The sequence below is a fragment of the Trematomus bernacchii genome, unplaced genomic scaffold, assembly GCF_902827165.1.
Source record: "Trematomus bernacchii unplaced genomic scaffold, fTreBer1.1, whole genome shotgun sequence".
Lineage (NCBI taxonomy): Eukaryota > Metazoa > Chordata > Actinopteri > Perciformes > Nototheniidae > Trematomus > Trematomus bernacchii.
Genome location: NW_022987524.1, coordinates 4,360,580 through 4,380,639, shown reverse-complemented (window position 1 = coordinate 4,380,639; position 20,060 = coordinate 4,360,580). Strand labels below are relative to the sequence as shown.

General features: G+C 43.4%; 1 protein-coding gene across 8 annotated transcripts in view; it reads right to left on the bottom strand.

Annotated features, from left to right (window-relative positions):
* Window positions 1-20,060, bottom strand: part of depdc5 (DEP domain containing 5, GATOR1 subcomplex subunit) — a 43,334-nt gene that overhangs the window by 11,789 nt on the left and 11,485 nt on the right. For 2 of the 8 annotated variants that reach the window (XM_034119037.1, XM_034119075.1), the window contains exons 22-38: window positions 19,412-19,612; window positions 18,940-19,075; window positions 18,601-18,716; window positions 17,381-17,440; window positions 15,813-15,996; window positions 14,867-15,027; window positions 14,498-14,618; window positions 11,917-12,084; window positions 10,791-11,013; window positions 10,115-10,251; window positions 9,122-9,215; window positions 8,852-8,914; window positions 6,780-6,946; window positions 2,872-2,952; window positions 2,290-2,422; window positions 196-295; window positions 1-103 (exon numbers count right to left, since the gene is read on the bottom strand). The exon at window positions 1-103 is cut by the window's left edge. In XM_034119037.1, the coding sequence (XP_033974928.1) occupies window positions 1-103; window positions 196-295; window positions 2,290-2,422; window positions 2,872-2,952; window positions 6,780-6,946; window positions 8,852-8,914; window positions 9,122-9,215; window positions 10,115-10,251; window positions 10,791-11,013; window positions 11,917-12,084; window positions 14,498-14,618; window positions 14,867-15,027; window positions 15,813-15,996; window positions 17,381-17,440; window positions 18,601-18,716; window positions 18,940-19,075; window positions 19,412-19,612 (2,248 nt within the window). The remainder of the gene's footprint in view (window positions 104-195; window positions 296-2,289; window positions 2,423-2,871; window positions 2,953-6,779; window positions 6,947-8,851; window positions 8,915-9,121; window positions 9,216-10,114; window positions 10,252-10,790; window positions 11,014-11,916; window positions 12,085-14,497; window positions 14,619-14,866; window positions 15,028-15,812; window positions 15,997-17,380; window positions 17,441-18,600; window positions 18,717-18,939; window positions 19,076-19,411; window positions 19,613-20,060) is intronic. The other 6 variants (XM_034119042.1, XM_034119065.1, XM_034119052.1 and 3 more) reach the window with 6 other exon arrangements.

The following is a 20,060-nucleotide window of genomic DNA, read 5'->3' as shown; positions in this document are numbered from 1 at the left end:
ACGAAGGCCACCTCGAACCACTTCCTCTGGAACAGGGCAAAGTCTTCCAGGGCGGCAGCCGACCAGCCTCCAGCGGGGTTGGGGGGCGGCTGGGAGGCGGAGCCTGCAGAGGACAGCGTTATGACACAAGTTTACAAGTATGTGCAGAACTGTATACTGAGATGAAAGCAGAGAGAGCATTTTAAATCCACTCACCATCCTTCTCTCCTACAATCCTGTAGAAATAGAATCCGTAGACGAAGGTGCGCATGGCATCTCCAGAAGCGTGGGACACAACGCCTTCATCCAGCATTTTCTACACAAAGCAAACACACAGGAACATTCACAGATGAGCACATGCAGAGAAGAGTAACACAAAGTGTCCTTAAACAAAAGTTCTATTTCATTCCTATTGAACGCCAGAGGCAGTGCTTAACACTCAATGTTATCCATCTCGCGCATGCACAGGTCGAGTATTTCATATCAACAAAGTAATATGTGACCTGGGGTGACGTAGGGCAGCCCCGCCTATATCAGCCCACGTCACCATCAGAAATGTCTCTATTATTACGTTGGTAGCCCTGTAACCGTTGTGTTGGAGTCTCGGTTTTGTCCTCCAAGGGCTGCGATTGGTCATAAACGGCTGAACATATTACGCTGACAGACCGGTGTTTTTTTCGCCAGGTATGTTCGGCAAATTGCGGATGCCGCTAGGCTAAGGATGTGTCTTCCCGGCTGAGAAACTAAAGAGGCAAGTATCTCATTATTAAAGTCGTCCTGTTTTCGGGTTCCGGTTATCGGGTTCCGGTTATCGGCAAGGCTGTGGTGTAATTAGCCGGTGCCTGCCGTTTCTTTATGTTGTTAGCAACTTTCCACCCCCCACTTAAATCATGTTCAAATGGATAGGATACTAAATACATTTGCACACATCTTGTGTCCATATCTTTCTGTTTTGGTGGTCATGCCACAACCGTGCACGTGCATGCATGCGCGAGTCATAGTGAGTGTCTCCCGTTTTCTTCAAGGTGCCCAGCGGCGAAACCCCCTCGAGCTATCAAGGTTCCCTCATGGGACTTGCCAATGGTGCTGGAAGCCCTCCTTTCCCCACCCTTTGAACCCCTGGGGCAGGCAGAGCTTAAATGGCTTTCGGCAAAGTTTGCTTTTTTTTTGCGATGGCACCAGCCAAGCGTGTGAGTGAGCTTCACGCCTTGTCAGTGAGTGAAACGTGCATACGCTGGTTCTCAGGTGGTACAGGGGTGGCACTTTAGCCTAACCCATATTTTTCACGTGGAAGCTGCTTCGGCAGAGCTGCTCTCCTTGAAATATGATATACAGGCGACTGCTGGCTTTCGCCGCTCTGATGGCCTGTTTGTCTGCAACAGGGGCCCTAAGAAAGGGCGCGCACTTTCCAAACAGAGGCTTTCTAGGTGGATTGTTGAGGTGATTGAGGAGGCATACACATCAAGAGGTCTGCCTTTGCCTCTTAATGTTAAGGGCCACTCCACCAGGAGTGTCTCAACCTCCTGGGCAGCACTACGAGGGGTACCTCTAAGTGAGATTTGTTCCGTGCCCTCCTGGGCTTCACCTTGCACATTTGCCTGTTTTTACTGGGTCAATGTTGCTGCCTCCCACGCAGGCTGCTCCCGGTAAGGTGGGTACTGAATTCCTCGTGGCTATGTTGGTATAATCTTCCAGTGCTAAGCACTGCCTCTGGCTGTCAGTAGGAATGAAATAGAACGATAGTTACGCATGTAACTACGGTTCTATGAATTCTGGATGACCGCCAGAGTTCTCTGTCACTCGGAATCTTGGCGAGAAGATTCCCTTGAGACATTTCTGATGGTGACGTGGGCAACATATTACTTTGTTGATATTAAATACTCGACCTGCGCATGCGCGAGATGGATAACATCGAGTGTTAAACACTGCCTCTGACGCTCATCCAGAATTCATAGAACCGTAGTTACATGCGTAACTATCGTTATATTTACATCCAGAGCTAACTAACGCAAGGTTTCCTCTTGTTTGCTTTTCGATAGCGGCATATCTTAGCATCATACAGCCACCTGTTGATCAGTGGAATAGTGTGAAATCCCTATTCCACCTTACATTTGGAAAAATAAATCAGTGGATGGGAGGCGGGGCTGAAGGAAAACACAAGTGTGCATGCTCTATGGGCCGAGATTTGGGTATTTGTGTGAAGATATCAATTATATCTATTAGCAAGAGATGTAATACCTTTAACTTGTTATGAATTCTACCTCATTGCTTTCCTTGACCATGACATTTCTGAACAGGTAGGACTGTTACCTGCATGATGTCCACAGCCATCCCATGTGTGGCCACGCCCTCCACGTTGTTGACCAGCCAATGAACGACCTCCGCGCTGATGAAGCAGTTGAGTGGAAGTCCTTTCTGTTCCGGCAGCAGCTGCACACCCGTCCTGTAACAGAGAGCACACACAAACATTTAGAACAGCAATAACTTTGTTAAACCAAACCCAAGGGCCTGATATAATAATAACTTTCATTTAGTAAGAAACAAAAACAAACGTTTTTTTCTGGGTTCAAGGTATGTTTTTTTTTTTATTCTATAAAATACCAATTTCTTCTCTTTTACATGTATAACCCCATTCCAATAAAAAACATTCCTATAGCATAAAAAAAAGAAATGATATCAAAGAAATATTTTTGCATTATGATGATTTTTTTAAACATAACATTATATTTGCATTTAGTACAGTTAGACTAGCAAGATGCATTATGATTATGATAACTTGAACTTTTTAATGTTTTAAATAAGTAGAAGCTTAAATATTCGAGACACAGTGTAGAATAACTGCCCCACATTAACTTAACAAATGGAAAGCCAGAAAAACACAACAGATCTTACGTGGGATGTTTGATGGCCTCCAGGATCTCCATGAGAGTTGAGGAAGAGGAGATGGAGAGGTCTCCGGCTGCAGACTGCCCGCTGAAACAGAACTCGGATCAGTGCTACGGCTCAGTGATGAGCCACATATTCAACAGCAAATTATTTATGTATTTATATTTACTGGTTTTCAGACTGACTGAAACATGTGATTTCATAAAGCAAACTATTGAATACACTATTAAGATATGCTATGTCCATATAATAAACTCCTTTAATTTTGCTAGATATGTTATCATCAGATGAAGTCTCACAATTTTCAAACAAACATTAAGACAAGGAACATACATTTAATCACTAGGGATGGGTATCGAGAACCGGTACTAAGTCAGTACCGGTACCTGATTGGACGGTATTGGTATACCGTTAAGCCGCTGGACAAAGGTGCTGCTATCGATATATGAATTACGCTACTTCCTTAGTTTAAACTATTCTGGTTGGTTGGGAACCCTCATCCCGTGTGACGTATCCGGTTTGAGTACCACTCTGATTGGCCACTGTGAATGCCACTCGTCATCTCTCCTAACAGCGCTCTTATTATTGTGAGACTCCCGGGGGCAGACCATAGGGGCAGACCAAGCCCCCAGGAAGTGCACCGGACTCTGATGAAAATATTCTTTGTGTCCAAACGGCGGTACTACAATTTCCGTATCAGTCCGTGACGTCACCCGGCCCAGAAAGACTTTTTCCCATTGACCAACATGGGGAAAGAGACGTCTGTAAATCAACGGATAATTTAACTAAATAAACTACCCAGTATGAACTATTTTATAGCCCTTAAAGTTGTAAAATGCACTAAAAGCCGAATCTAGATTTATTTTCTGTCTCCATTCATTCTACTGAGCCGAGAGTGGGAGCTCTGGGGGCGGGGCTTAAGGGCGGGCTTAAGGGCGCACATACGGGGTGTTTCTCAATGTCGAGGAGGCTTGCTTGGTAGCACATGTACCTCCGAGTGAGTTCCTTAAGAAGCGAGGCACGAATACCTCCTAGCCTCGGAAAACGAATAATGGAACATGCTAGCAAGTGTGCAGGTGTGCGTCATATGAGAGGCCCCGCCTTACAGTTTCCGCCAAAGATTTGGGAAATTGGTCCGTGCGCAAAGCATTGTGGGGATTTTAAGACCGCGGAGTCTACACATGTGCAGCCTCGAAATTTCCCGCAACGAAGTACGCCGGCCTCGGTAGAATTCCAAGTATCCTGGACATTGGAACAGTCCTTCGGCGGCACTCGATGACGTAGTATGCTTGAAATTGTGGCTCTGGAGCAGCTTTCCTCGACATTGAGGGTGTTTCTCAATGTCGAGGACGCTTGCTTGGTAGCACATGTCTTCCGAGTCACTTGCTTCAGAAGCGAGGCAAGAATACTTCCTGGCATTCGGAAAACAAAGAGTGGAACAGGCGAGCAAGTGTGCAGGTGTGCGTCATATGAGAGGCCCCGCCTTACATCTTCCACCACAGATTTGGGGAAATTGGTCCGTGCGCAAAGCATTGTGGGGATTTTAAGACCGCGGAGTCTACACATGTGCAGCCTCGAAATTTCTCGCTACGAAGTACGCCGGGCTCGATAGAATTCCAAGTATGCTGGAGATTGGAACAGTCCTTCGGCGGCACTCGATGACGTAGTATGCTTGAAATAGTGGCTCTGGAGCAGCTTTACTCGACATTGAGAAACACCCACAGAAACACCCACGGGTTCTTCTGCTCTGACAGCCAGGCATGATGGGTAATCTATGACGTTTCGCTCTCTCAAAAGTTGGGCCAATTGGTCCTCATGCGCCAATGAGCAGCTCTCATAGGAAAGAACGAGACCCCGTGTTTTCACACTGCGGTTGACTACTGATTTAGTGTGCCAAGCAGTGCACGTACACTGTGTATGGGTGGGTCTCTTTGATGCGCTGCTGCACACCAGAAACGTGACCAGACATGACGGAGGCACCATCGTAACTCTGGGCAACAATTGGGATATGTTTCAGTCCACCCATCTCAAGTCCTTTGTTTATTGCTTCCACAATCCCAGCCGCGTTGCGAGATGCTGAGCAATCAATAAAACACAAAAAACGCTCCTTGATTTCAAGCTGCTCTGCATATCTTAAACACACTGATAGTTGTTCCGTTTTGCAAGACCTGGCCTCACCTGCAATTATAGAAAAAAATCCAGTATCCTGCACTTTCTATACAATTTCTGCACGAACTAAGTTAACGCATATGTCAATGACTTTGTTCTGGAAATCTGGGCTAGTAGCATTGAAATAGTTGGACTGCATGTTTTTAAAAGCAGAATCATACTTGGAGAAGAAGCCACAAACCTCAAGAAAATTCCCACGCGACTCTGACTCGCTTCCCTCCCGATGCCCACGAAAAGGCAATCCGAGTTTGGACAACAGCCTCACAATATCAACAATTTTGCACAAATAAGATCTGTTCTTCTCAACAGAATCTCCGTGGCTTCGGGAAGGTTTAGCTGCAATAGATCCAGAAGATGCAGTCACTTTATAGTTATCCCATTTAACCATGCAGTTCAGATGGGCCTGGGAGTGTGCATGTTTCTCCAGTTTGCTGCTTAGTTTTTTCCAGTCACTCAGGCCCTTTCTAAAGGAATCCTCCACACCGCTGTCAGTCTGGAAGTGGCGGCATGAAAAACAGAAGACGGCATCCATTCGTACTGAATATTCCAGCCAGGGATAGTTCTTGTAATAGTACGTGGAAAATGATTGTTTTGTTTTCCCAATCATTTTTGAGGGGAATTCGGATAAAGTAGGCTGCTTGGGACAGCTGTGTTTTTCCCCAAGATCATCATGACCCACTGACAGCCCCGGCACCGGTGGTCTCCCTGCTGTGGGGTTAATGTTAGCTGGTCCTGCTAATCCAGAGCTGCTCGTTTGCGTGTCTGCCACTTCACATTCTGACGGCTGCTGGTTGGTAAGGTTAGGCTCAGTCGGTGGCTCTTCTGTTGTTGAAGCTTTACAAGATGAAATTGGACGTTTTAAAAATCGCCGAATATCCATTACTGCACACACACACGCACACACGCACGCACGCACGCACGCACGCACGCACGCACGCACGCACGCACGCACGCACGCACACACACACGCACGCACGCAAGCGTCTCGTTTTAACTGAATAATGGTCATGTTTACATGGATTTATGAACTGCCCCTAATTACCGCCCCCCTTCCAGAGACACACTGTACACACTCATACCTGCTTGGTAGGACATTGAAAAAGTTACATTAAATAATAAATACAAATAAAAATTACAATAAAATGACTGTTTAATCTTCACATCTTGTAATCATGTCTATAATTTTGAGCACCAAATGATTGAAAAGTATCGATAAGAGTATCGAAAAATACCGGTATCGATAAGCAGTATCGGTATCGGTATCGATAAGATCCTAACGATACCCATCCCTAACAATCACTGAAGAGAATATGTTCAAGATCCTCTCATGTACATTTGATCAGGGATTAAACTTTGTTTTTATTTTACCATTTGACTGGTACTTCAGTCCAAATGTATTAAAGTCTGATTTGATGGTAATACTCATAATCTCTGTTCTCTGTCACAAATGTAATTTTGCAGTAATGGGGTAGGTCATTGTTTTTCTAATTATCTTTGCCTATGTATATGCATATGTGTCTGTTGTGTTTTTTGGTTTGTATTAGTGTGTTTTTAATTGTGCATATGTGCTTTAATATGAGCTCTAATTGAGCTCATGTGTTTAAATCGGCTCATGTGTATTTGTCAGTGTTTCTGTTTTCTGTATGAGGGACTGTGAGTGTTCATGTTAACTAATGTGCTTTGTCCCTTCTTAAAAATAAAAAATACAATAATACTTATCACTGCAGCATAGAGGGAGATGTTACCTGGTGTCTACAGTGCTGCCTGCTGCAGCCTCTCCTGCAGGGGGCGCTGCTGCTGCTCCTGCTGCTCCTGCTGCTCCTGCTGCTCCTGCTGCTCCTCCTCCTCCTGCTGCTGCTGCTCCTGCTGCCTGGACTCCTTTATCTGCAGCCTCGCTGGATTCAGCAGGTAACTACACAGTAAAAGTACTCCACATAATTAGCTGTTGCATTTAGTATGCTTTGAAGGATTCCCTAGAACATTTCTTATTTACGTCTTGTGTTATTCAGCCATGTAGACAGTTCTTATCCAGGGTTGAAATACAGTATCTGACAGATTTCTGCCACCACATCAATTCAGTGTAGGAGAACTGATTCTGCTTGTGCTGCTTACAGCATTACAACGAAAAGATGTACCTTTTCCAGAAGGTGTTGCTGTTCATTTGGGATAATCAACAGAGAAATCTGTATCCTGTGTTTATCCCCAGGATAGGAAATAATGTTGTTGATTTTTTTCAAGTTGTCATTTTTAAGAATAGTAATACACCACAAACTAAATCACGTACTGTATATCCATTGTATAAGAGAGGCAGAAGTGTAGGACCATACCTATATAAGGCATATTTATACTTTTGTTTTTTCAAAATACCAAACAGATCATGCATTTTAGCCATGCCTCATTTTGCTCAATTTGACATTTTTTTAGCTCTGCTCTGCAAGGGCAGATTCAGTGAGAACAGCACCATCTACAGGCCTGGCATATGTACTACAGCGTCTCCAGCGCTTTCGAACGGCAATGGCCGTGGCTGTCTCCTCCTGATTGGTGGAGTTGGCCCAATAGCCGTAGCGCCACTGTCCTGACGTCAGGACAGTGTTCAAATCTGGATCAGTTTTTATCAGATCCGTTGCAGCCCCTTTTTTAGAGATTTGGGTATGGAGGAAAATAGAGAGGGTTGTGTTTTCTGACACTTGGTGAGTTCCCTGGAACACCGGGGACACATATTCATGTATAAAAGACGTACAAAAGTGCATTTTGCATGATAGGTCCCCTTTAAAGACAGATATCTCAAGAGCTGCATAAATGAAACAAATCTACCTGAATTAATAAATAACAGTGGAGGGAAGTAGAGAAAAACTATATTTTGATATGGGGGAGCAGAGCTTTTACTAACTCAATCCTGCTGTCATAAATGGAAACAGGAGAGGGTGCATTTGTGATTCCCAACATGTGAGTAACACCAGGATCACAGAACATGTACTACTCTGAAGGGTTGGAGAACACTGACTTCAGGATATATGCCACTTACCTTCACAGAACAGATTTTTAAATAACACTGTACCTACCTACGTAAAATTCAATCAGGCACTCTTGGACCTAAGGGGATTCAACTTAGGCTAGATCTTTTTTATGAAATTGGTCTGTGTCTTTGATTCCTATTTTGACTTTGACTTTCACTCATTGAGGCCTGACCATGTTTTATAAACCAAAATGCACTTCTTTTTTTGTATTTACTTTACAGTATGCTTAGATATAAAATGAGAAAAGGAGCAATGCAGCACTATAAGTAATTCACCTGGCAACTGACTGAAATTATTTAACGTCTACATATCCTTACTGTGGGGGACTGCAGACAGATAAATCCTCACAAAAGGTTGAAGTAATGCGATCCTGGTGTGAGAGTTTACAGTGTCACTACCTACTAGCATGCACTACAGTACAGAGATCAAATACAAACGGAATAAAAGTGAAAACTCAAAGACATACGATGCTCATGCAGCAATAGAGAGCAAGTTAGAAGAGCTACAACACACACACACACACACACACACACACACACACACACACACACACACACACACACACACACACACACACACACACACACACACACACACACACACACACACACACACACACACACACACACACACCCACACACACACACACACACACACACACACACACACACACACACACACACACACACACACACACACACACACACACACACACACACACACACACACACACACACACACACACACACACACACACACACACACACACACACACACAGCCTTTAGAGCTCATTACTGACCTGAGAGTGATAGATGTAGGAGGAGCGAGGGCTACGTATAAAATCCAAAATAAAGGCAGCGTCCTGTCAGCACAGGAAGAACGGAACCCAGAATCAAACCCAGTAAAAACAGAACAGAGTGGGGGGGGGGGGGGGGGGGAATGCAGATGGAATGAGAGAAACCAGAGCAGAACCCCCAAACCAAAGCACCAGCAAAGAAAAAACCTTTTAAACCAGAAAGCTGCTGCAGAAGGGTCAGCGGAAGCTAAAACAAAGTGTTCTGATGCTCACCTTGCGGGGGCTGTCTACATATGTGGGGGCTGTGGTAACACCTGAGGGGTCATTGACAGCTGAGGTGGGCTTTGCCTGCTGCTCCTCCAGAGTCCTGACAGGAAGCAGAGGGAATGTGGTTATTTTGAAGCTCGAACAGAAACATTAGTGATGTCACCTGCTCTGCCGAGGCTTCAGAGCGTGGGTCGAGTAATCCCGGAACTGCACTTCGCTCTGCATCGGCCAATCAGCTTGCTGCTCCCTCACTGCGAGTGGGACCCAGGTACACCTCAACAAAAACACGCCTGTTTGCTATCCTGGCCCCAAGTTTGTGGAATGAGCTCCCCATTGATATCAGGACAGAAGAGAGTTTACACATCTTCCGCCGCAGCCCAAAAACCATCTGTTTCAACTGCATCTTTGCTAAACAAAATATAAAAATAAAAAACTTCGGTACGCAGCACTAACAAAAGATTAGCCTTTAAGTGAAGCTAATGCAGTAATAAGAGCGTCAGCTAAATGAAAAGTTTCCTCTGAAGGCGATATCAGTGGATTATATGGAAATACAACTTATTTCATTGCTTAATATTATTCCCAAACTGAAATCAGTGCATCAACGATCACTTTCTTGAGAGGTCACATCTGCCTCTTTTACTCTGTAACTAAAGTCTGATTTAAGTGTTGATTATATTTCACATCATTAATCCAAATCTGTAAAGTAACTAAAGGTATTAAATACATGTAGTGGAGTAAAAGTACACCATTTACCTCTGAATTGTAGTAGGGTAGAAGTACAAAGTAGCAGGAAATGTAAATACTCAAGTAAAGTACAATTCTTTCAAAATTGTACTTAAGTACTTAAGTAAATGTACTTAGTTATTTTACACCACTGTTGAATGAAACATGGAGAAACGAACCCTTTACAAACCCATTGGCTGGAAACCTTGAAAGCTTCATGAAGCTTGCTCTCATCATCACTACAAACAACACGCTGGTCTGGCAGGAGACACTCACTTCTGGTTCTGCTCCATCTCCAGTAAGGCTGATAACGCTGAAGTGCCTTTCTTCCCCTGTGGGGGCACCAGTGGCTCGGGGGGGTACGCCGGGAGAGGACTGGTGACCTGCAGGCCTTTCATTGAGGTGCCCTTCTGCTGGGGTGAGGGTTAGGGTTAGGGTTAGGGTTAAATTGAAAATAATTTTTATAACAGAAAAATGTCAGAAAAGAGCCAAAAAACACAATTTTCTAAATTACTTCTTTTGGCTGACCAACAGTCCAAACTGCTCATAAAACATGCGTCATAAAACAGTCTGAACCATTGAATGATTAGTATTCTTTTAAATGACAATTGAATGATATTATAATGGGTGTTTAATCAACTAATTGTTTCCTAACTAAGCTGAAATCTAACAGGGAGTGAGGGGACAACAACACTCAAAAACACAAGAACAGTGGTGCCAGAGCTGCAAATAACCCTGACATTAAAATAGTTAAAGTAGCCTCTAAAGCTTTTATAAAACAACAATAAATAAAATACAATAAAAAAACGAGACCTGGTAGAAAAAGTATCAATGACATTAAGTACAATTTGACTTTAGAATACAGAAGTATTAGCAAAATGCATTTAAAGTAGATAAAAAGCAAAGTGTGAGGGATCAGTTTGATGGAACATGCTGTCAGAGAGAGGCTCACCCTGATGATCCTGTCGGAGCGGTGTCTCCTCCGGATGCGGTTGAGACCCTCCAGGAAGCGGATGAAGCCATCCAGCAGGACCCAGTCCCCGTTGCCTCCAATCCCAGAACCTGCCCCCTCCCCATACACATCCCAGTGCCCCTCCCCATCCGCCACCCGCCTCGCTCCCCCTGCCGGCAGCAGGAGGAAGCGAGTCCTCCAGAACTTCAGGGAGTCGATCAGACTGTGGAGGCAGGAGAGAAGCACAGTGAGGAAGAGGACAAGGCTGCACCCTTTACAGAACAGTGGGATTCTTTTTCTATCAGCAGATATACAAAAATGGTTATGGAGTAATATTTTTGGATTCATTTTAAACAAAGACATTTTTGTTGTCCTTAAAACCCTCCTGTCGTGTTCGGAACATATTAAAAGAAAAAAACAAAAGAAAATTGATACAGGGGTTTATGTAGTGTTATTTTGATAATGAAACCAATACATCTGTCGTGTCCGGGTCATATCTGACCGTTTACCTACTTTCATCAATCATAAATATTGTGTTTTACATTTGATTGCTTCAAGGCCTTATGATATCCTCCGCAGTAGGCATTGGAACATATACAATTACTGATCAACACTTTCATTGAATTTTGAGTGGGTTAGTCAACTTTGTAACACTTATGGGAGGCTGTGGCTCAGTGGATAGTGTGCTAGACTTTCGAATCAGGGGATAGCAAGTTCGAGTCCCACTGCAGTCAGCATGTCGTTGTGTCCCTGAGACACTTCACCCCAAATTGCTCCTGTGGGGATTGTCCACAGTACTGAATGTATGTAAGTCGCTTTGGATAAAAGCGTCTAACAAATGACATGTAATGTTATGGTGTTCCCAGTCAAAAAGGACCGTCATAGGAAATGAATGGCAACCCTGTGGTTTTTGGAATACATTTTCAGTGTCTATTCTTTGTATATTCAATGTAGGTAATCAGATACACCAGTAGTCTGACATTGTTTACAAAGGGTGATAATTCATGTTTTTTTCGGGGAACAGCAAAGTTTTTATATAAGTTAAAAACGAATAATAAGACATCATTATAACATTTCCATTAAGCTGTAAAAAAGAAACACATGCTGTGTCAGTGTTTGTGTGCACCTGAAGTCCTCAGAGCCTGTGGAGCAGATGTACTGATCCAGGTAGTTCCACTTGTACTCCTCCAGCCTCTCATGGCCAAACTCCACCCAGCAGGACACAAACTGAGCATCAGAGTGTGGAGGACACAGACTGTAGCTGTACTGGATCTGTGCAGACTCGTACGGGTACCTAACACACACACACACACACACACACACACACACACACACACACACACACACACACACACACACACACACACACACACACACACACACACACACACACACACACACACACACACACACACACACACACACACACACACACACACACACACACACACACACACACACACACACACACACACACACACACACACACACACACACACACACACACACACAGTTGTCTTTTGTATTATATATTGATAGTAGTTAGATGGCAGGGGATTTAGGGGATAGAGATGTGGGATGACATGCAGGGTTTTGCAGCACCCCCATCTGCGAGGCTCCACTAGCACCCCCCCCCCCCCCCCCCCAGCGCGTAACAGTTTCGCCGCTGAGAGAGTGTGTGTGTGAGGAGCTCCACGGATTGGTCCGTGGGAATGGTCACGTCACTGTACCCAGGAAGAAATAGAGAAATCTCCAACGAGGCGTTCTGGTGCAGCATAGACAGGTATTTTCTGTGTTAGAGTTGTACTCGCTACAGGGTGTACTTTGAGGGTGTGTGACTCTGCAGACCGTTTACATGCATAAAAACCTTCATAACACACAAGGGGACGGGTAATAACGGGAAAAGCATGACATGGGACCTTTAAAACGGATGATTTAGAGCTCAGGACATGGCTGACACTGGTTCTCCTTTTCACTTATATTCAGGAAGACATTTCCTCCCTCACACACACACAGTAGACTGGTTGAGGCAGCTGAATTACAGCAGCAGCTTTCCCTCAGTGTTGAACAGTGGCGAGCTGTCAGGGCCCTCAAAAAAATAATATTTGAAAACATTAAAAATATATATTTTTTAAGTTATATTTTTCATTAGTTTTACCAAAAATAATTTGATTTAATTGTATTTAAAATAACATTTCCAAAGAAATAAATCCTTTGAATCTGCCTGTTCAGTTTCTGTTGGAATATGAAGGGTTAAATGAAAGAAGCTCGTCTGGCCCTCTCTGCGAGTTACTGTCCTGCTGTAAATTCACAGAGGGCCCGCTATAGTAACTCAATGAGAGAGTAATGTCAAATGACAGTACAATTGACCAATCATATCTTCCCTCTAAATGGGTGGGCTTTATTTTCGCAGACAAGTTCCGCCCGCTGTGAAGTTGATGCATGTGTGTTATAGAGGTGCAGTGACGCGTCCTAAAACCCGGAAGTAAGCGGCGCTCGGGTTCCCTCGACAAAAAAGCAAAGGGATTTCTCCATAGGGTTTTGGAAAATAGCTCAAAATAAGGTCTGTGGAAAATGAACCTGTTAGATAAATGCACATTTTGTTCAGCCGGATAATATCCACATGTCTACCTTACTTTTATAATTTTCTAATCATAAATCTAATCGATAGATTTATGACCGATAGATTTATGATTAGCATAAGTTCGTTCATGATGGCTCATGTCAGTGATAGTGATTACATCGTTGCGAAATTATTAACAGAGTCATTTTCAAGATTGAGTTACAATGATAAATTGGAGTGGCAAAGGATCAGCTGCATGACCCGCCATCAAGTGCTTCATCCAAAAGGACAGGAGGATGGGCTTTGTGTTTAAGTGATTTGATCATCAAAGGTAGGCCTAAGTCATTTTCAATGTGGGCTGCCGTGCCGACTTCATTCATTTCTAATTGTTACTTGGCTGTGGGTGCCCTGTGATGATAGGTGTTTATATAAATGGTGTTGTTTTGTGTGGTAGAGGGTTGCTGTCATTGATGCGTTTTGCACCCCGGGCCGTTGTTTTGATATTCCGCTGAAGTATACGCTGTGACCATAGACTTAAAGGCTGTGACGTAATAACTTCTTTTTTTTTCGAGGGAAGGGCAGGGGGGGGTCAGAGGGCCTAGGTATAAAAGTCACGGCTCGCCACTGGTGTTGAAGTTCTGCATTGTGAGTGGAGATGATGAAACGTATTCTCGCAAAAATAAGTTGTGGAGAAACTGCAAAAAGAAATGTCCTGTAATGCTGTGCAGTTTTAGAGACAAGTTAATAGTCAATGTTTTATTATGAACAAACTTCAATTTTCCATGAAAAAGGTTACAAAAATGTTTATATAATCTCTATGCTGTAATTTATAATAATTATTTTTTTACAGAGAGACATTTTGAATTGGCTAAAACAGGAATCCGCGGGTCTGACTTAAAAAACTAAAACTGTTAAAAATGAAGGCTTCATCTCTTCTTTAAATTCTCTCCACTTTAAATCCTTTTCACTTTTTTAAAAGACAACTTCATTGTTTTACTGTGAGTGTTGTGTTTTCATACAGGATGGGACACGTGAGTGCACACGTATGCCTAACTTCTCTGGAGATACTTATTCTCTATTTGAGAGGTTCAACATGGTAAAATAATTCAGCCTTGCAGAGTTCTTTGGGGTTGGGGGTACTCACTTGGGCAGGTAGCGAGTGACAGTGATGATCTTGTCTTTGAGGCAAACTTTATGGAAGGTCCGACCCATACTGAGCCAGTACACCGTCTCCTCCACCTCGGCCCGCCGCAGAGACACCAGACCTAAAACCAGAGGAGGACGAGGACACACAACCAGGAAATGAATGCCACATGAGACAGTTTGTGGCATTAATGTTCTACAACAAGAACTCTATACTAACAACTTAGAAGTACCTAATCACAAGCTAAATCTGAAATAATAATAATAAAGTAAGATCACTTTGGTGTGAGAACACGGTAGACAATCTTGAAATGTTAAGGATTTGAAATAAATATATGTAGACAGCAAGTTAAATGAAACATGAGCTCACCCCTGGAGTAGAGCGGGCTGCTGCCCAGCGGGGTGTTGGCGGCCGGCTGCGGCTTCCTGTTGTTGGGCTGCACGATGATCTGGTAGCCCTGCATCAACCTCTGACAGATGAACTCCTCAAACACCTGACCCGCACTCATCACCGGAGCTTCATCTTCACGCCTGGAAACACACAGAGGCAAACAGATCAACACTTATTCTGATCATTTGGACAGGAAAACTCATATGACTCGTATTACCTTTTATTCATAATAATAATAATAATACATGGGATTTGTATAGCGCTTTCCTAATGCTCAAAGACACTTGAGTTGTTATTAGCTTGGTTGTTTTCAAAGGAACATAATTACATGTGATTCTGCCTAGCAGGTCAAACATTTTTTTTAAAGATGCACTAACCCTAGTTAATCATGTGAACTTTATGAAAGCTAATGCTGTATTTTCTTCTTTATACCAGTGTTTTCCTCAATGATTTGATTGATCCTCAATCCACGCACATTATTGCCTCTAACAGGCTCAGATTGATATTAAGTACCTGACAACATTATGGAAAGGGATGTTTTGAAATGTAGCGAGTGTTGACTTGTTAAAGGGGTAAAACGGTGGAAACATATATTTGAGAGTGCTGGTGTTGCCAGAGTTTGTTTTGCATGAGTAGAGAAAGTATCTAAAAGATTTCCAAGAACATGGCTTAACATAATGCCTATTATGTCAATTTCGTGATTATTGTGATTAGTCACTTAGACACGAAAACATGGGAAAATAGGGTCCATATTGAAAATTAGAATCATTTTTGTTTTATTTTTCCTGAAATGTGAAGGTGCCATAAGAAGTGCCAGTAGCCTAAAAAAGAATTATACGTGCATTGTGCCAGTGAATGTATGACCAGCTGACGAGTGTCTCAGACTTATACACAGAGCTGTTCTCCGCAGACAGGAGCCTCCTACCTCTCCAGGTCGCTGTGGGGCAGCAGGTCGTAGCAGCCCTCCGTGTAGTCGTTCTGCAGCGCCTGCCGGTCTGGGAAGTAGTCCGTGGTGAGGGGGAGGCAGGCTGGGGTGGTAAGAGACTTCCAGTCCACCCCCACTGTGCAGCAGAAGCTGGGCACTGTCGGGGGCGCAGACAGCAGCAGGGCTTCAGGGGCACCCACACACACACACACAAAACATCCCCACAGCAAAGACAAGTGCATGTACCCAGAGTGGAGAGGTACATGTGTGGGGGGGGCGGGAAAGGATATAGGGAGGAAGGGGAAGCACAGGGGTGTAATAAATAAAGACAGGAGGGGAAAGGATGAAGACGTGAAGGTGGAAACAAAAGAGTGAAGACAAACAAAGAAGAGAGTAGAAGAGAGGGGCAGAAAAAACAGAACGTGTTACTTTACTGGTGATTCCTGAGCAGCCTGGAGTAGAGGTGCAGTGATCAGACATGCAGATTGTAGCCCGGTGACAGTCTGAGATCAACATCACTCACAAGCAAGTGAAAATGTGTGCAAGAGCCATTTATGTATATTGTTGGAACGTCATATTTGTTGTTGAGTTTTGTCCTGTAGTATTTTTTTGGAAACTAGGTGGCAAGGATTAGATGCACAGGGATGTATAATTGGGGAGTAGGCAGAGGGAACGCACGCATGTGTTCCTAGCCCTTTTGTGCTCGGGCCCTGATTAACCTCAAACTATACTGGATATAAATACTGGAAATTCTGTAATTTGTCCGTGTACAAACCCTACAATGGCAACCAGAAAAGGACATTGGGACGTGTGCAAATGTGTTAGAACTGAGTGCGTTCCCTCTACATATGCCCTTCTCTACCTATCAACAATGCCCCTATGTATACCTACCTGTGCATCTAATCACCACCACTAAAACAATACAGCAGGATATAACTTAACAAAACAATATGACATGCTAACAGTTAACATAAATGTCTCCTACAATGTGTCAAGATCTCAGGAAAGGTGTAACCTGTATAGTGAATTTAAGAAGAGAATCACATCATGCAGACATACAGCTGGTGAGCCAACTCCTACAAATGGTGTGCAAGACAGACTTTTTTAAACAGAAGGTCCAATTTACAATCAATCAAGAGAAACTGCCATGCAGGAGTGATATATATACACAAGGCTCTGTGAATGCAAACAGATCACCGTGAAGGAAAATGATGCTCATTAATTAAAGGAGTTGTAGACATGGTCATATTTCGTCATGAGACTTAAGATCAACAGAAGGCCCAGAGAAAGAGGAAGGAAAGAGTGGGACAGAGAAAGAGAGGTGACAGAGGGAGGAGGAGGGGGAACCCGAGCCACATGACCTGTAGTTGTTTATACCTGAGACCCCTGGAGACAGACGCCAACAGAAACCTGCCTGCCACAACTGAATGACCCTCACAGGTTAAGGACACCACCAAAGGTTATCTGCCCTTATCAGTATGGTGATTATGAATCACAACTCGATCCGGAGTTTTTTTTACATACTTATAATTTATGTTTTTGTTTTCATAGGGACGAGATGGACTCACTTGGATCGGCACCGTTGAGGGAAACGTCTTCAAATGTGGAGCCGCGATTGTTTATGGTTCCTATACAGAGATCACAATTAAAGATATAGAAAGACAGGAACAATATTTTAGAGGGTGCAACCAACAAATAATATATTTTTCAAGTAATCAATTATTACAATACAATTATTTTCAATTTCAAAAAGGAGTAAATTGAATATAGCAGTTTCCCATAGTCCAAAGTAATGTGTAAAAACATTTTTTATGTTGTGCAATATTCAAAACCATAGAGTGTAGTTTTAAACCCAACTTGATTTACTGTCATATACAAGACAGAAAAGCAGCAAATCCTCACGTTTGAGAAGCTGGAACCTGTACGTTTATGGCACTTTTGGTTTTCAAAATGGTTGGCAATTATTTATTTCCTACCAATTAATTGACTAACTGTTGCAGCTCTTTAAATTACTTCCTTTTTTGAGCTGAACATGGCTCAATCCTCATTTTGAAAGGATAAAGTTGGTTCATTGTTAAAACAAATGTATTGTCCAAAAATCAAAAGATTTAACAAAAGTTACTTTAAAGGGGACCTATCATGCAAAATGCACTTTTGTACGTCTTTTATACATGAATATGTATCCCCGGTGTTCCAGGGAACTCACCAAGTGTCAGAAAACACAACCCTCTCTATTTTCCTCCATACCCAAATCTCTAAAAAAGGGGCTGCAACGGATCTGATAAAAACTGATCCAGATTTGAACACTGTCCTGACGTCAGGACGGTGGCGCTACGGCTATTGGGCCAACTCCACCAATCAGGAGGAGACAGCCACGGCCATTGCCGTTCGAAAGCGCTGGAGACGCTGTAGTACATATGCCAGGCCTGTAGATGGTGCTGTTCTCACTGAATCTGCCCAGAGCTAGAAATGGTCAAATTGAGCAAAATGAGGCATGGCTAAAATGCCATCTGTTTGGTATTTTGAAAAAAAAAAGTATAAATATGCCTTATATAGGTATGGTCCTACACTATATTATTCAAATATAGCATGATAGGTCCACTTTAAAGGAGGAAATAATGCATTTGTTGGGGACTATGTTCAGTGGCGGAATGATAAAGGAACTTATAACCCAGTGCAATAGTGTGTCTCATTTATAAAATATGGGCAACATTTACTATATAAATAAATCCTTGCTACAAGTCTGGTGTTCTTTTGTCACTGCAAGTAAAGCATATTTCAGGAAAACCTTGTTTTTGAGCAGACATATCACCACTGTTGTTGCTCCCTGGACTCCCGGTGAACTCCTCCATCCCTCCACCGATGTAAAGGCCGTTCTCTCCTGCATGCCTAGAGACTGTTCGCCTAGAATATAAAGGGAAATAATAAGCATTCATGTCCCTGTCTGTGACTGCTCCTAGTACAAGGATGGGTTCAAAGCAGAGGACACATTTCACTGTGTGTGCTGTGTGCATGTATGTGTGACAAATAAAAAAGGTTTCATCATCCGACTCTTCTTTTTCTTGTGCTTTAAGATGCATTCATTTACAAAAGCAAGTGTTTGTTCCTTGTGGAGGGTGGGGCTAACCTTCCAGTGGCCTCGTGATAGGCCAGCTCCAGCAGCTCAGCGGAGGTGTGGGCGGGGTCTCTCTGCTGACTGCCCTGCAGCTCAGCCATGTTCTGTCTGGTCTGGTGATGGATCTGGATAGCCTCTCCAGAAGGACCTGCAGAACAACACTCACAGTCTGATGTTTGGATAAATACCAGCTTTACTGCATTCATTTACTTCTTACTCATCCCAAAATCATTTGATGCCTTGAGTTAAAGGGGAAGGAAGTTGCCAAAAATAAGTTAATTGAAATGATCAGAAATTGTATTTTTTAATACACATGTGGTGTGTGTGTGTGTGTGTGTGTGTGTGTGTGTGTGTGTGTGTGTGTGTGTGTGTGTGTGTGTGTGTGTGTGTGTGTGTGTGTGTGTGTGTGTGTGTGTGTGTGTGTGTGTGTGTATATGTGTGTGTTGTGTGTTGTGTGTTGTGTGTCGTGTGTGTGTTCCCTCACCGACAGGGAAGGTGTGCATCCAGCGCCGCCGGTTGGAGGTGAGCTTCATGGGCATCCTGGACGGCGTGAAGGGGTTAATGAGTGCTCTCTGGGGGGTGTACCCTCCGGGGCGGATGTGCAGGGTGGACTCAGCACTTCCCACGGTGAACCTGCCCGGGGCACTGGAGTCCCGCTGAGAGTCCATCATCTTCTCCAACAACTCTGAACAACACAGCAGAAAGGGAGAATGGAGTGGAGAAAGGAAAACGGTGGAGCAAACAGATCCCTTGTAAGTGTTTCCCTTCAAGAGACAATTCAGATATTCTGAAGTGTTGCTGTATGAGGTACTTATCAATAACAGTTGTTTAACAGGGAAAGCAGATAAACATATTTTTTTCCACCAAAAGGTCAGACACCAAAAATATGAAATGACAGTCATTTATCTTGCAGACTATGGACGTTTCTGGTTTACTTTTGCCTTGATCGATTAGTTGATGTTCTTGTGTGACTGGTGATATAAAGGGGTTAGTTGGAAGTCACACAATAACACAAACAAACTTACGGATCAGTGGTTGATCAGCAATATCCATGTTTAGCAAGTTCAAATGACTGTTTTTGTCCAAGAGTCTGGTGTCTTATAAGAGCATAGATGACTATACCAGCTTTAATT